This window comes from Aulonocara sp. 'chitande type north' Nkhata Bay, linkage group LG17 (assembly GCF_057382095.1).
Source record: "Aulonocara sp. 'chitande type north' Nkhata Bay isolate Kocher_YH1m ecotype deep benthic linkage group LG17, A_spYH_male_GT1.1, whole genome shotgun sequence".
Taxonomy (NCBI): Eukaryota; Metazoa; Chordata; class Actinopteri; order Cichliformes; family Cichlidae; genus Aulonocara; species Aulonocara sp. 'chitande type north' Nkhata Bay.
This window is the reverse complement of record NC_141360.1, coordinates 37,351,857-37,367,642: the sequence shown is the minus strand read 5'-3', so window position 1 is coordinate 37,367,642 and position 15,786 is coordinate 37,351,857. Positions and strand designations below refer to the sequence as shown.

Here is a 15,786-nt window from a genome sequence, read left to right as displayed (position 1 = left end):
ACGAACTACAGCTCCTACACTGGTTTTTTTGTCATCACCCTGCAGCAGAATACTTGCTTAAGCAGAATGACATTTACTTTTACTTTGAGTTATTTTCTATCACTTAACCTTTCGCCGAATCCGGCTCTAATTGCGCGAGCGCTTTCTCGGCGTGGACATTAGAGCGAGCACAGGCGTTCTTCTGCCTCACTGAGAAGGGATTAGGAGTCGAACATAACAGCGGGTTGACCCTCCGCTTGCCACGTGCGCTTCTGCTTCTCTCATGGCTTCTTTTCCCCGCCAGGTGTCCGGCTCCCCGCCGAGGCCCAAGTCTCGCCGATGAAATTGAAATTAGGTATTAAACTCTATTCCTACCTTGACTCTCTCTTTCTAAAATAAACCCACCTCTCATGCTCTCACTCTTTTGGTTGTATTTGTGCTCCTGGCAGGTAGGACTCACGCTGAGGTACAAGCTTTTGTGCACGGATGTGTATCAGTGTGTGTGAGCACAACACCTGCGGTTTAATGTGCCCATTTGATTCACACTATAGGGGAATTGCTGTAGGAAAAAAAAACTAATATTTGAAGAAATAAAGGGTAAAAGATGTAATAGCAGTTGCCATGACAATTGAGTCCTGCTTGCACTTAATTTTTGAGTCCATTATATCAGAGATTGGCAGTAATACAGTGTTAGCCATAAGTGGAAATGTCAGGATCCAGAAAAAGAAAGTGTCATGTACATGTGTTAGCCTGGTGTTTGCCGAAGCCTTGTTGCTGTCAGAACGTGGTTGGTGCCGGACACAGGTACTGTCTGAAAATATTAAGCCTCTGCCAGTTGTTTCTCTTTGTAGCAACAGTGCGTGGGTTGCACAAGAACATACAAGATGTCTGTGTGTCTGCTTTGGTGTTTCATTATTGTAGCGACAAAAATCTTTTTCCTATCGCTTTTCAGAAGAATGTGTGCGCTGTACGTCGACTAGAAAGAAAAAACACAAGGCTGACCAATCAAAATACACCTTGCCATTGGGCTTAACATGCAGAAAACCTTAATTGGGAGAATAAACCAACCATCCAATAACAGAGTCTCCTCGGTGCTTGAATTAAAGCAGAAGGGCACTTGAGGACATGTAGACCAGCTTTTGTTTGCACAGTAGACATTTAGCCAGTGGTGCTAGTCAGTAAATAATAGCTTGACTTGCACAGTCATATGAGGAGGAGGCTGTTGCTTCCACATTATTACAGCAAAGGCTGAATACTCCCACACCTTTTTTTTCTCCTTTGTTCCACAAACGGTGACCCCTTTCACGACTTGTTAGCTTGACTGCCAGCTATGTTTCATATTCAGTTTCACTGGACTAAATAAATAGTGTGCACGGTTTATCAGAGCGCCTCAAAACAGAGACTCCTGGTGTTTTTACGAGTATAGAAACTAGTTTTCTCCCCTCAAAGGGAGTTTGTCTGACGGTTTGTTAGCAGCCTAGCATCTACAGTAAAATTCAGGTCAAGGTTGTCGTGGTCCTGGGTCAGTGACCCAGTGTTTTGTAGCTGTTTCCTTTGTGTTTCTTGATTATTTGTTATTTATGGTTGTCACTGTTAATACTTTTGGTCCTTTTCTAGTAATTCTTGTTCTCAGGTTTTGTATTTTGAGCTCCTTCTGTTCTGTGCGACTGTGCCTGCCCTGGTCCCACGTCCCTGTGTTTCCTCCCTGTTGCCATTTCTGATGTGTTAAGCTTGTGTCTGTGCAGACCTGTTTTACTTTGAAGGTCCATGTCTATGTGAATGTGTCTGGACATGCATGCCTAGGTCAACTTACTTGACAACAAAATCAAAATCAAAGCAGAAAGTTTAGCAAAATCACACATGGCATGGATACATCTTAAAATCTCAAGTTTTTAAATCTTATAGAAGCCAAAGGCTTCAGCTAATTCTGCTCTAATCATATGGGTATAGATAATAAAATACACAAATTTAGTATGGTCATAGGTCAAAGGTCAGACTTTAATATGTTGCTATAATAGCAGGCTGAGTATGCTGTAATAAACACACACACACACACACACACACACACACACACACACACACACACACACACACACACACACACATATATATTTATATATATATATATTTATATATATATATCCTCCTGTCCTTCGGGGGGAGCTGCGCTCTCTGAGTGCTCTTGTAATACCTGTAACTGCAAACAAATGAATGTATTACCGCCATAAAAGTACTCGTCCACCTGTCTCTGTCCCTAATTGGCTGTGTCAGCTGTTTCCACCCTCTTTGGGTTTTTCTCATTTCTCTGTTTTGTGCCTCCTACTCTCGCTTGGCCCCTGTCCTCCTGCCCGTGACCTGGAAATAAATCTCAGCACACCATATTAAAGGATGTCTCAATTCCCAATAACTGAGGATGCAGAGATATCCTTTGTGGAGGCATGACAAGCAGCTGGGATATACAAATCATGTCGTGGAGAGGCAAGAAATGACATCCTCTCATGCATTCCTACATCCTGAATTTATTTTAAAAAATGACTTATGTATAAAAGCTGTCATGAAAACTGCTATAGATGTGTGGCATCTGGGATTGTAAAATATAGCAGTAGGCTGTGCCACAAGTAATAATTAACTGACAGCACTTTAACATGACGGCTCAGAAGAAAGGATGTCTTACTTTTGTTAAAATTGCTCTTTATTATTCCTCGCGTCTCTTCCTCCCCGCCTCTGCCTGCTTCTCTGGTGGGAGAAATGATAAAGGAGGCTTGTGTTTCTTCAGTTTTCCCCCCTCTTTGTTTGCTCCCTGTTTGTGTGGGTGTGGCGTACGGCTCCAAAACCTGCTGCTGCTCTCCTCGCATGCCTGAGGTTCATCATTCACTAACACGAGTGCTGCATGAGGTTGTCTTTCTGCAAGAGGTTTTACAAAGTTGCTTGTTGCTCTTTGAGTTGATTAAATACCAGCAGCTTCATCCTATCCATAGCTGCATCTCTAAAGAGAAAGAGATGTGTGCTTTTTGCACATGACATAATGTAAGTAGAAGAAGGTACTTTTAGCCTCCTGGGGATTTATGATTCAGCAGGAAAGCTCATGCCGTAACTTCATCTTTACCAACTTTATTATACTTTTGTAACTTCTACTCATTTTTTTTGTCTTATTTTTTTAAATTTCTATTTAATTTTTTTTTATTTTAATTCAGTTTAATTTCAGCTAGTTTCTGGAGTGGCAGACCAGCACCAGGGAGTAAAGGAAGAAGGTGCTGTGTGAGAAAGCAGAGAATTACGTTCATTTCACGCTAGTTACAGACCTTTGCACATCTATAGTACCTTCCTGCTTTGAGAATACAAAGCACACGGGACAAACTTGTACTGTACACGTGATAGGTGGTTTGGATTGAGGTTGAATTCTTGAGGTCAAGACCACCTCCTTCAAAAGAGCCTCGGTCTTCTTGTTTTGGTCCAACCCGAGTGTGACACCTGCACTAACAAACCGCACAAAGTGGAAAACAAACCCGTTTGATTTATGAGTTTGGAAGTATATTTGTCGTGAAAAAGCGACAGTAAGTATCCTAGGAAACAACACACACATTCAGCTATGTAAGCTATTAAAGTTGGTAGTTTGTTAGTGATGCATATATTCAAAATTGTCAGTGATTATGAAATCTTTAATGAACTAGAAATAGCATTTTGTGAGCTACATGTCAAATTTGTGCTAATACCCACTAATGAATTTGTGGGATATTATTATTTTGTGGGACTGAGTCCCCCAACCCCACCCCCACAAATAACTTAAACTTCATCTTCCGGTGTTCTTTTTCTTAATTGCATAATGCATGACCAGATCTCTGAGCAGCAAACGGCGCCTTTGTTCGATATTGACAGCAAGAAATAGATGCAGAAAAAATAAGAAGGAAGAGAAGCAGAAACACTTCCTTTGATTAAAAGCTTGGTTCTTTCATCTCGCCCACTGTGAAACCTTCATTCTGGCATTCCAGCGACACAAATCCTCCCTCTCTCTTGCTTTACATGCCAATTTGACCAGTTTTCTGTGTGCTTCTGTGATCCTTGCCCCAATCAAAATCTGACTCCATCATCCCTTTACTTCTCACCCTTCCATCACTACCTGCTTTACACTCTTCTCTGCCTGGCACTTGCACCGGTGCTTCATCCACGAGGAGCTAGAAAGCTAGAAAATGCATGTTGAAGAGGCTGTGCCTGGCAGCCTTGGACCAAAAAACAAATTAGAAGTTCACAACTTTGAATGAAGCCGCACCAAGACAACCCTCTACCTATGCTCTTGTCCCTTGGCTTGTTTAAAGATAGCCAGTAGGAAGAGATTTGAAAAGGAAGAAACTCTGTCTCACATCCTCAAGTGAAGGATAGTGAGGCTAAATTATAATCTCCCGTTCATTAGACTACAGATTTGGTGTCTTTTCATACACTGTGCACACAGTTGCTCAAAATATGAGCAAATTTTAAGATGATGCGCCGGAACTGACAGCAGATTTAAGTTCTGTCACTTAATCACACCTTTGCCCAATTTGTCCAGCACCGCACAAAACACAAAAAAGTTTGCTGACTGTTCCAGCGTGAAGTTTTGCAGCAGACAGACAGAAAAAGATGTGCTCCAAGTTTCTTGTACAAGTCTCGTCTGTATTCTGAAGCCAAAAGCTTTGCTGACTGCCTCAGAAATCTGCCTGAGAAATGTCAGCAATTACTCCTGTCAGCTGTCTTCTATTCCCTTGTTTACCTAGGAGACTATACCTCACTGTTATTGATCTGCGGTGCATAAAAGGTCAGAGGATTGAAGATGACAAGCAGCCGTGGTAACCATGGAGATCCTTTCTTGCTCAATCTCTCACTGAGCATAGCATCGGTCGATAGGTAAAGCTTGGATGCCGGTGGCTTTGGTGTCAGGGTTCATGTACGGGTAAGGGAGTCGTAATCTACTCCCTGTATGCAATGTGCTGCTTTGGCCCACAAACATGCACACAGAGCACAGAGTGTGTTACGCCATTTACAAAAAATGTACAATTATAATGAATAACTAACAATTAAAAGGAGTTTAATGATTGTAAATATGCTGAGATAAAATCTCCCTAATAAGATTAAGAAAATCTACTACAAGTAAACTGTATTTACATGTTTATATTTTGCACTTTACAAAAAAGGAGGACTATGATAAAGGTCATGGTTGCTGGCACATCTAGCAAAGTAGTTCACCTAAAAATTCTCAGATTGAAGAACGGTACCGCTGGAGATCAAAAAAGAAGCCTTAGCCTGAGGAGCTTTGAAAACTAGCAAGCAGTTTGGTGGAACTTGGCAGTAACCAGTTAAACCTTACAGGAAACACACTGATCTCAACCCTCTGTGATTCATGCACAAACACAGCTTAAAGACTCCTAAAACAGATTCTCTTGTGATTGTGAGCTTGCAAATCTCGCAAGGATCCAGTTGCCTTCCAAAGAAAGCTTAGTTGGCAACAAACAGGACATTCAGTATCCAGCTCTCTTGTACCTCACAGCCATGATGTAACTCCAAGTGTTGAAATTGCAGCATTAGCCCTGATTCCATATGTCACCTCGCAGGAAGACTGAACCCACTTTGAGTTTTGCTGCAGTGCTGATCACAGAGGACAGAGCCAGCTGAGTTATGTCCCCACAGCTTACAAGCGTAGTTAGGGTGAAGCATCTCAGTCTAACATGCAGATTTCTGTGTTTTATGCAGCCAGCCATGAAATGTTAAAGTGTGAAACGTGGTATCATCAAAAAACAGTAATATTTTTTATTTATTTTTAGCACAATTCACACAAGTTGATGGGATAAATGTGCTGCTGCAGGTGTGCTGATGAAGTTTCCACTCAAAGTACTTTATTGTTGATCTTTTTTTTTTTTTTTAAACAATCTTTTGTCAGCTTTTTTTTTGTTTCAAGAAGGCACAATCTTGTGGTGACTGAAAAAAAAAGATTTAACCAGAAGCATCCAGTGGGAATCAGCTCCCCCACAAAGAGGCCTCTGCCCTCTAGCACTCTCAGCATGACCTCGACAGCTGGTAGGCACTCCACCGCTGGGAGGTGTATGGCACAATGTTCTCCTTCTCCTCTATGTGATTTAGAGTGCTGTAGAACCACACGCTACCCTGTTTTCTTAATTTCTGCCAAAGTAAATAAAGTAGATTTGAAAACTCCGGTAACAAGATCCTTACACACTGAATGCACCAGCATGGTGACCCAAACATTATGCGTACACTGTAGTTCAGACAATGTTTGTTAGTTAGCTTAATTGAGCAGGGGCAGTTACTGTTCTGTCCAAAGCTAAATAAATATGCATACAACAACTCGGACAAAAGCTCATAAAAACACATTTATTTTTATTTTTATTCCTATTTATTCTATTTATCCCCTTCGTATATTTTATTTATATTGTCTCTGTATTTATATATATGTGTGTGTGTATAACTCTGTAACTTCTGTCGGTGCTGTGCTTTTTTGGAAATCGAATTTCCCAGAGGAACCCACCCGAGGGATTAATAAAGTTCTATCTTATCTTATCTTATCTTATCTTAATTTGGGCAGAGCCAAGCTGGTTGTTTATGTTTTTTTTGTAGTCTTTATGCTGTTCCAACCAAAGGCACTGCTGGTTGCAGCTTCATATTTACTATAAAACCTATCTATATTGGGGGAAAAAAAAAGAAAAATAAGCCAATAACTTTAGAAAATGTCACACTTTTTCTTTCTACTTGGTGTTCTTAACCTTTAATCCAATTGCAAATAGCACAGATAACACCTAGGCTTCAAAGTGAATTGAACAGTATGAAGTATATTAAAAGTAAAGTTGTTGTTGTGTGTGTGTGTTTTTAAAGTGTATAACATATATTACACAGAAAAATGAAGAGGAAACTTTTACAGGTTTTGCAGGTTCTGCTCTATAATAACAAGCTGACATTTGAAGTTAGTGAAGACATATCAAAGCCTGTTTTTCAAACTAAAAGAAGAAGGAAAAAAAAACAGTTTGAAGTTTTAAATCTTCAAGTTATTATTTGGTATTAGGTATCTCAGAATTTTGACTTAACGACTTAATGACTGAAAAGTTTCAGGTATAATTAGTTTTTTCTTTTCAATTTATCATTATGGGGTATTTTTTGGAATAAGGCTGTAACATGACAACCTGAGGAATGTTTTAAGGATGCACTCTGTATTGCTTTTCTACTCTACTTGCACACTCAAAGTGCTTTATACAACATTTAAAAACAACAATTATATATTTACCCAGTAACACACATTGACACAAGCAACTTTTTTTTTTTTTTTTTTTTTACATCTAAGTGCTTTCTAGCTCTCATTCACAGACATTCAACCTCTGATGAACGCATCGGAAACCACTCTGGGTTCAGACTGAAGCAGCGAGGGATCGAATCCCCAAAGTTTCTGATTAGTAGATAATTTTCACCACTTCTTAAGCCACCGATTGCTTCTTTCAGTGGCAGTACCTGGTACTATTACCTTGGCCGGGGTTCCAAGTGATCCAGAAACGTGACGTCAACAGACTCGAGGAGTCATGAAAGCATCTCCTTCGACAAAAATCAGAAACTGCCATTTTTTAAAATCTTGCAAAGAAGGTAATCGATGCACAAAAAAACAACTGACTGTGAGTCTGACAAATGATGTCACTTTTGATGGGATTTTTGGCCACGTTGCTACAGTATAACGACTATTAGATAATTGTCTTGGTCTTCAGCATCTGATATTTTGTGGCTGGTGCATCAGGGCGCCAATGCTGAAGAGCAGCTTTATTCATAGCACGAGTAGCTTTGATGAAACACAATATTTGGAGCCAAGGAAGCCTCAACATGTTTGTTCTAATTTGATAGAAAATATCTCATAATGTGTCCAGAGTAGAAGGAAATAAATATTTTATTTTGTCAATGATTTAAAAAAACTGTTATCAGTTGGTATGAAAACACTAATTTGGTTTAAATGTTTGACTCAATCAAAGATTTACCAAATGGTGAAATCAAAGTATCCAGTTCAGACAGTTTTCTTTAATTACTTTACATAATTCGATATTTTCAATTATTCCGCAATTATATTTTTACATATTAGCCATTCAGAGACTGACCGTAGAACATGGGCACCATTAAGGGTAATAAATCCAATCATTAGTAAAGCAACATGTCTGTTTTGGAGTAATTTGCAGCTTCTCATTGCACCCTTTCATGCATAATGTAATGGTTTTAGTCTGGGTGTTCAGAGCAGGGAAGATGTGAGAAAGAGGAGATCACGGCTAACAGCTCGTTATGCCATGCGTTCCAGTAGCTCATCAGCGGGCAGCCAGTCAGCCATTAAGTGTAATAAGTTATTAAACATTTATTTGGTCCAAGGCCCCTGCTTGTGCTACATTACATCTCCATGTTGGTCATTAGAGCATCAGTTGCATAATGAATTCAATGTGAACCACAGTGGACCGGAACCATTCGAGGTCAAAGGGCAGCTGGTTGACTCTGAAACATGGAAAGTTCCTGAAGAAAACTTACAGTGTCACATATTACACTTCAGCTAAATACAGTATAACTCGTATTACAGTTATTGTAAGTTCTGCAATCAAATCCATGAATATGTTAACAATTAAATAAGTTTTAAATCACAGTGGATTACAATCAAACGATGACGATGTGATTTAAGTTCAGCTTTTTAGCATCATTTAGCAAATACTGCATTAAGTGTTTGGGAATTGCAGCCAAAACTGGATTGTGTATGTAATATCATATGCATACACATGCTTTTTCGATTACATATAGTAAACCCTTGCTGTCTTCCTGTGTTAGCCCTGTGATCGACTGGCTGTACCCATGTGTTGCAATGCGACAGCTGGGATGGGGTTTAGCCCTCCTGCAACCATGAATTTCACAAGCAGATTAGACAGACGGATGACTGTCTATGGCCTGAACTGGTTCAAGGGTGGGGGGGGAGCTTGATTGGCACACATGTGACAATGTTCATGCAAAGTTTGGTCAAGGCTGGTTCATCCATTTAAGAGAGCGGGTAAATAAAGACATAGATGATGTCTGTGTGAGTAGCCTGTGTAGTCTTTCCAAACCTAGATAAACTTACACTCTGATCTTTGTTTGAGAGCAAATAGTAGCAGTGGAAGTTTCTTAGTGTTCCTGTGCGTTTCTGCAGCACATGTGCAGGGGCCCACTTTGAATTTCTGGAACAGGACATGTGGCTTAACACAGTAATAATTATATGGATTTATTTCAACACCACGTCCAGCAGTGAAGGCAGTGTTCTTCAGCAATAAGGTTAGCCTATTGCTTCCGAAATAATAAAGGCAAAACATTGTTTGCATTTACTATAAGTGCATTTGTGTAGTTGTGCATGGTCGCATGAGTATGTTTAAATCTGATTTCTTTTTTTGATGAACTCAATGAGGCACAGGAGGAGTGCTAGAGAGTGGGCCCTCTTAACTATCCAAACACACGCCACAGTGAGGTGCCACTATGCTAAGCTGTGCTGGGTGACTCAACATAGTTCACACTATAGACCTCACTGTGGGATACAGTTAAACACACACACACAAACACACACACACACAAATATCAGCGTCCAGCCACAGCTCATTACTGCTGGTTGAAATGGAGCGCAGCACACACACTGGGATTAAATAGGTAAATAGCTCAAATAGAGCAGTGTGAGCTGCTGTCTTTGTTCTGTGTGTTAATGTAGTCAGTGTACATGTGTGTCTTTACGGGATGGCTCAGAGGTCAGAGACAGCATGATACTAGTGATTACTGAGACACACACACACACACACACACACACACACACACACACACACACACACACACACACACACACACAGTCCTCTTGCTTCACTGTTTACACATAAAGCTCAGACACCCTGTGTGTCAAAGCCGGAGGTTGGATATCTATATCCAAGCCCATAGCATCCCTCATACACCACTGAGCGATAGCCACATTATACAGTGCAGAAAATCCTGTTCCAGCTTTATCAATATCCGGCCCTGCAGCCAAAAGACCCGCCGCAGCCAACAGAAAAATACGACTGCAAGAGACAGAGAATATTCATCATCGCTGGGGAGGGAAGGTTGGCTCTGGGGAAACTGCAGGTTGTTTGCTCAAGCCAGACAATGTTGTGTTTGTTTATTGTTGAAGGCCCCAGCCAGCTGGCTTCCACTTCATTGCCACAGGACAGAAATAATGGACAGCCAGGCATTTTGGAGAGGGGGGGGCAACAACTTTTTCTTCTGCACCCCCCCACCCAGCCTAATATTGGTTTGTTTGGGAGTAATGTCTCTTTCTCGGCAGAGCCAAGCTAAATCCTCCTGCACACATCCACAGCTGCGAGCTGCCATGTTCAACACTAGTTGAGTGCTGGTAGCCAAAGTGTTGCTCCGCTGAAGCTGCTGAGGGAGTTTGTTACCTTTCTCACCTTGATTGAAGCTGCTGAGAGACTGGAGGGAGGATGCTATTCATGTCTGTTCCTGTCAAGACTTCACTGCATTCAGGCAAGTGAGGCTTGTTCACCCAGGTTGTTCTTAGCCCCACAACATGCAACAAAAGTCGAGTCTGGTGTTTAGTTAGCGGGGTCGCTTCGCGGTTAGAGAGAGAATTCTGTTTGTGGAAGTCAAACAACTCATTTTAGTGTTTTCTTCTTATGTAGTGCTCGTTGAAATGAAGAGGTATTTGATATCTTGTGCACACTGGTGGAATCCTATTATCAAAGCTAATCCCTATTCAATTCAATTCAGTTTTTTTTTTTTTTAGCAGAAAATAACAACAACAGTCACCTCAATGTACTTTATATTGTAAGATAGAGAAAACGCCAACAATCAGATGATCCCCTATGACCAAGAACTTGGCGACAGTGGGAAGGAAAAACTCCCTTTTAATAGGAAGAAACCTCTGGCAGAACCAAGCTCAGAGATGGGCAGCCATCTGCAATGACTGGTTGGGTTTAGGGGAGGGAGACAGGATAAAAGAATAAAAAAATAATGCAGTACATTAATAGGAAATATTTACATCTTTTCTGTTTAATCCATACCAAAATCTGGATAAAGCCTGCTTGCAGACCTTCCTCTTTAGCTAAATCGCTGGTTGTTCTGTTGTTGTTCTTACTTTGTGGGACAGAAGGTAATGAGATTTAAAAACAAAACAACAAATCTCATAAGCATTCCTGTAATCAGACAACTCAATATGGCAGATCTTGGTCTTTGTGTGCGCTCTACCTTGCAAGTTAATTGTTTGTTAAAGCTCTGCCAGGTAGCAACTATGCATATATAATCTGATATCCCTTTATGCACTGTTTGAAACTGAAATTTTGGGAACAAGTCAGACAAAGCCCAATTTTATAGGTGCAAGTCCTGTGCTTGACACATCCATCCAGCACAACCCCATCCCAGAAGCCAGTGGCATTACTTTTCATGGCACTTGGTTGGCAAAGCAGTGACATCAGGCTTATACAATTTGCCAAGTGGAGCAACATTATTATAATTATATTGTAGGAACAACTTTCACACTGGGATATTACATAAACCAACTGTACACACCAAGAGAGTTCAATTATTGAATCGCTTAGTTCAATTCAGTCCTGTTAAAGCTATCGTATGGCATTAAACAGAGAATCTGGGATTGAATTGGTTTTATTTCAGCTGCATCTCTACAGAATATTCATATATTCAGCTTTGAAAACTCAGTTCACAGTTCAACTGTAAAATTTTTTACTTTCCTTTATGTTTTCCAGATGGTTTTGCAGGGTGGATTGATAGTACTTCTCTGCATTCATAAAAAACCCTTCACCGTATTGTCAGATTGCTGTAGACACTTACTGTTGTACCTCTCACCTGACAACCTTCAAACACACTGATGAATATTTGAACCAGAAACTGACAGGCACGGAGACCATTTATAATGAGGCTTCAGTGATGTGACTTCCTGTCACGGCTGGCGGAGGGAGCCGTGTGGTGTGGAGGAAAAGGAGGACCCAAGATGCAGCAAACTGATGATACGAGTGATGTTTTATTTACAAAGGTGGTGGTGACAAAAACAGGCAACGAGGTATGAGTACTTTACAAACGGAAACCTAAACTGGGAGAAACTAAGTGACAAACCTGAGACCATACAAAAGGGGTGCGGGGCAGAGAGACGCAGAGACAGGAACACCATAGAACGCAGAGGTAGACGGATGAATGCAGACGAGCCGACAACAGGCAGGAGAACACACAGGGCTTAAATACACACCAGTAATCAGGGGATGAGGGACAGGAGGGCAACACAGCTGGGAGAAATCAGAACTGACGGGACAGGGGAAATGTAAACTGAACACACTCACATCAGACAGAGACCTTCACAATAAAACAGGAAACTCAGACACGGGGAACCAAACAAGACACAGATCTAAACAGACAGCTTCACGAACAGATGGGGTGACACCATAGACAGACAGATACAGATGCAGACTCAGAGGTAGACCGAATATAACACAGAACTAAAACAATCATCATCATCATCATCTGGAAAATGATAACAAACTAAAAGCGCTGGGTCACCGACCCAGGACCATGACAGTACCCCCCCCGCAAGGGCTGGCCCCAGACAGCCCAAAACAAAAACAGATGACCAACCCAGGGCGGGCGGCGGGGGACCAGGACGGAGGGACCAACGCCAAAAAAAAAAAAACTCCAGTGACCCAAAAGAATTGACCAAAACACAACACACACTGGAGTCCCCGAACAGGGTCCCAAAATATAGTTCAGGAGGCCGGCCCGGCGGCTGACAACTCAGGAGCCTAGAATAGTTCATCTCCGGGGGCCGACCATGCGGAAGGCAGTGGCGGCGACGGGGAAACCGTTCAGGCGGCCGACCGTGCGGCGCGAATGCAGGTCCGGGGGCCGACCGTGCAGACGGCAACGGCGGCGTGTAGGAGGTCGTCCACGCAGCAGGCGGGGGTGGCAACAGAAGTCCGGAGGGCGGCCACGGTGGTGATGATGCCCAACAAGCGGCCTGGCAGACGACCGATGATGTGAAGGTGGTAGTAGGGGAACCGAAGGCTGCGTGGCCCCTGCAGCCCCAGGCGAAGCGGAGGCTGGACCAGGCGAGGCTGAAGCCGATGCGGAGGCTGGACCAGGCGACGGCGTAGGTGAAGCAGTAGCTGGACCAGGCGATGCTGATGAGGATGCTGAAGCAGAAGCTGGACCAGGCGATGCTGATGCTGGACCAGGCGATGCTGATGCTGGACCAGGCGATGCTGATGCTGAAGCGGAGGCCGGACCAGGCGATGCTGATGCTGAAGCGGAGGCCGGACCAGACGATGCTGATGCTGAAGCGGAGGCCGGACCAGACGAGACTGAGGTTGAAGCGGAGGCCGGACCAGACGAGACTGAGGTGGAGGCTGGACCAGGCGAGGATGAAGACACGGAGGCCGGACCAGGCGTGGATGACGGCAGCGGGACGGCTGCAAAACCTGACGGCAGCGATGCTGCAGGAGGTGATGTGGAGATGTGCTGGCTGGGTCCTCCAGGACCGTCAGCAGGTGTGAGGATGTGCTGGCTGGGTCCTCCAGGACCGTCAGCTAACGAGGCGTGGTGCTGGGTGGGCTCCTCGGGCCCTCCAGCAGACGGCACTTGAGGCTGGCTGGGTTCTCCTAAACCCCCAGCAAACGACACTTGAGGCTGGCTGGGTTCTCCAGAACCCCCAGCAGAAGACACTTGAGGCTGGACGGGCTCCTCGGGCCCTCCAGCTGACGAGGCGGGAGGCTGGACGGGCTCCTCGGGCCCTCCAGCTGACGAGGCGGGAGGCTGGACGGGCTCTTCGGGCCCTCCAGCGAGAACAGTCTCAGGACCAGTGGGCACAGGGGCCCCTGGAACACACGGGACAAAACCAGCAGGCGCACGGGCCTCTGGCAGGAACGCAACAGAACCAGCAGGCGCACGGGCCTCTGGCAGGAACGCAACAGAACCAGCAGGCGCACGGGCCTCTGGCGAACACAAAGCGGACTGCGGCTGCACAGAGCAATGACTCAGCTCAGGCAGCGACAGCCGGATGCAGTCTTCAGCTGGCTTCTTGACCTCCAGGGGTCCAGAGTCGGCTGGGGGCTGGAACCCAGCCTCTGGGGAGGCCCTGGAGTGCGTCACAGTCTCTGTACTGGCCAGCTGTTGGGGACTGATTACTGCGTTATGTGGCGTGTCTCTCTGCTGGACATGAACAGGTGAAAAACAGTGCTTTTTGGGTTGGATGGACTCTACCAACTGAGCTATTGACTGGGCTATGGACTGTAACATAGTGTCTAATGAATCTGACTGTGACTGTAACTGGGCTATGGGTAGTGAGGCTGAATGTGATGGAGGTGGCGACTGAGCGGCTAACTGAGCTAGTGGCTGCTGGGCAGCTAACTGAGCTACCGGCGGGGCAGCTGACTCAAAAAACACAGCCCCGGAACAAACAGTCACACAGTCCAAAACAGAAAAAGGGTCCTTCTCACTCACCACAGCCGGCAGTTCCGAAGTCCTAATCTCCGGCTGTGGGGTGACGCGCCGACGGCGCGATCGTCGCTTCCTCCCGGGCGAAACCTCCGGCGGGCCGGGCAAAACCTCCGGCGGGCCGGGCAAAACCTTCACCGCCGGGCTGGGTTGGGAAGCGGTAGCGGCTGGTGGGTGAAGGTGCAGCTCGTGAAGAAGGAAGTCTTGTGCTAGCGGGTGAAGCGAGTCCAGCAGCCAGGAGTGGGCAGAGATTAGCTGCTGTAGCCTGGCTTCTACCGCGCGGTGAAACCCTTCCCCCTCGTGCTCGAGCCACAAGTTGACCAACCTTGAAACAGTGTCAATTAATTCCTCCCGAAACTCCTGGGAAGGTGCGGATGCTGCTGGGTCCATGTTGGTCGGCTTGTACTGTCACGGCTGGCGGAGGGAGCCGTGTGGTGTGGAGGAAAAGGAGGACCCAAGATGCAGCGAACTGATGATACGAGTGATGTTTTATTTACAAAGGTGGTGGTGACAAAAACAGGCAACGAGGTATGAGTACTTTACAAACGGAAACCTAAACTGGGAGAAACTAAGTGACAAACCTGAGACCATACAAAAGGGGTGCGGGGCAGAGAGACGCAGAGACAGGAACACCATAGAACGCAGAGGTAGACGGATGAATGCAGACGAGCCGACAACAGGCAGGAGAACACACAGGGCTTAAATACACACCAGTAATCAGGGGATGAGGGACAGGAGGGCAACACAGCTGGGAGAAATCAGAACTGACGGGACAGGGGAAATGTAAACTGAACACACTCACATCAGACAGAGACCTTCACAATAAAACAGGAAACTCAGACACGGGGAACCAAACAAGACACAGATCTAAACAGACAGCTTCACGAACAGATGGGGTGACACCATAGACAGACAGATACAGATGCAGACTCAGAGGCAGACCGAATATAACACAGAACTAAAACAATCATCATCATCATCTGGAAAATGATAACAAACTAAAAGCGCTGGGTCACCGACCCAGGACCATGACACTTCCAGATACTGTTGATCTGTTGCACATGGTGTTTTAGGCCTGCCGCGTCTTCTTTTGTCCTCCACTTGGACAGTTTTCTCATTTTTTTCAAGGACATACTGCACATCATCCTGAGATGTGCTACATTTTCAACCATTAGTTCTTTGGGAATCATCTTGTTAGTGCAAAAATCATAATTAAAAAGAAAAGAAACATTTCACTCAAACTCCTAACCTGACATTAAGACATAATTAAAACATTTAATTGAGGTTGTGAGTGCATCACCACAGGAGTTGAATAGA

At 44.2% G+C, this 15,786-nt stretch overlaps 1 protein-coding gene across 1 annotated transcript; it reads right to left on the bottom strand.

Moving 5' to 3' along the window:
• Positions 1 to 12,842: 12,842 nt before the first annotated feature.
• Positions 12,843 to 15,347, bottom strand: LOC147310528 (uncharacterized). The gene is made up of 3 exons (XM_086268290.1): positions 13,906 to 15,347; positions 13,116 to 13,788; positions 12,843 to 12,994 (listed from the first exon to the last, which is right to left on the bottom strand). The coding sequence occupies exons 1-3, from the start codon at positions 14,857 to 14,859 to the stop codon at positions 12,843 to 12,845; spliced, it is 1,779 nt and encodes a 592-aa protein (XP_086124416.1). The 5' UTR covers positions 14,860 to 15,347.
• Positions 15,348 to 15,786: the final 439 nt, after the last annotated feature.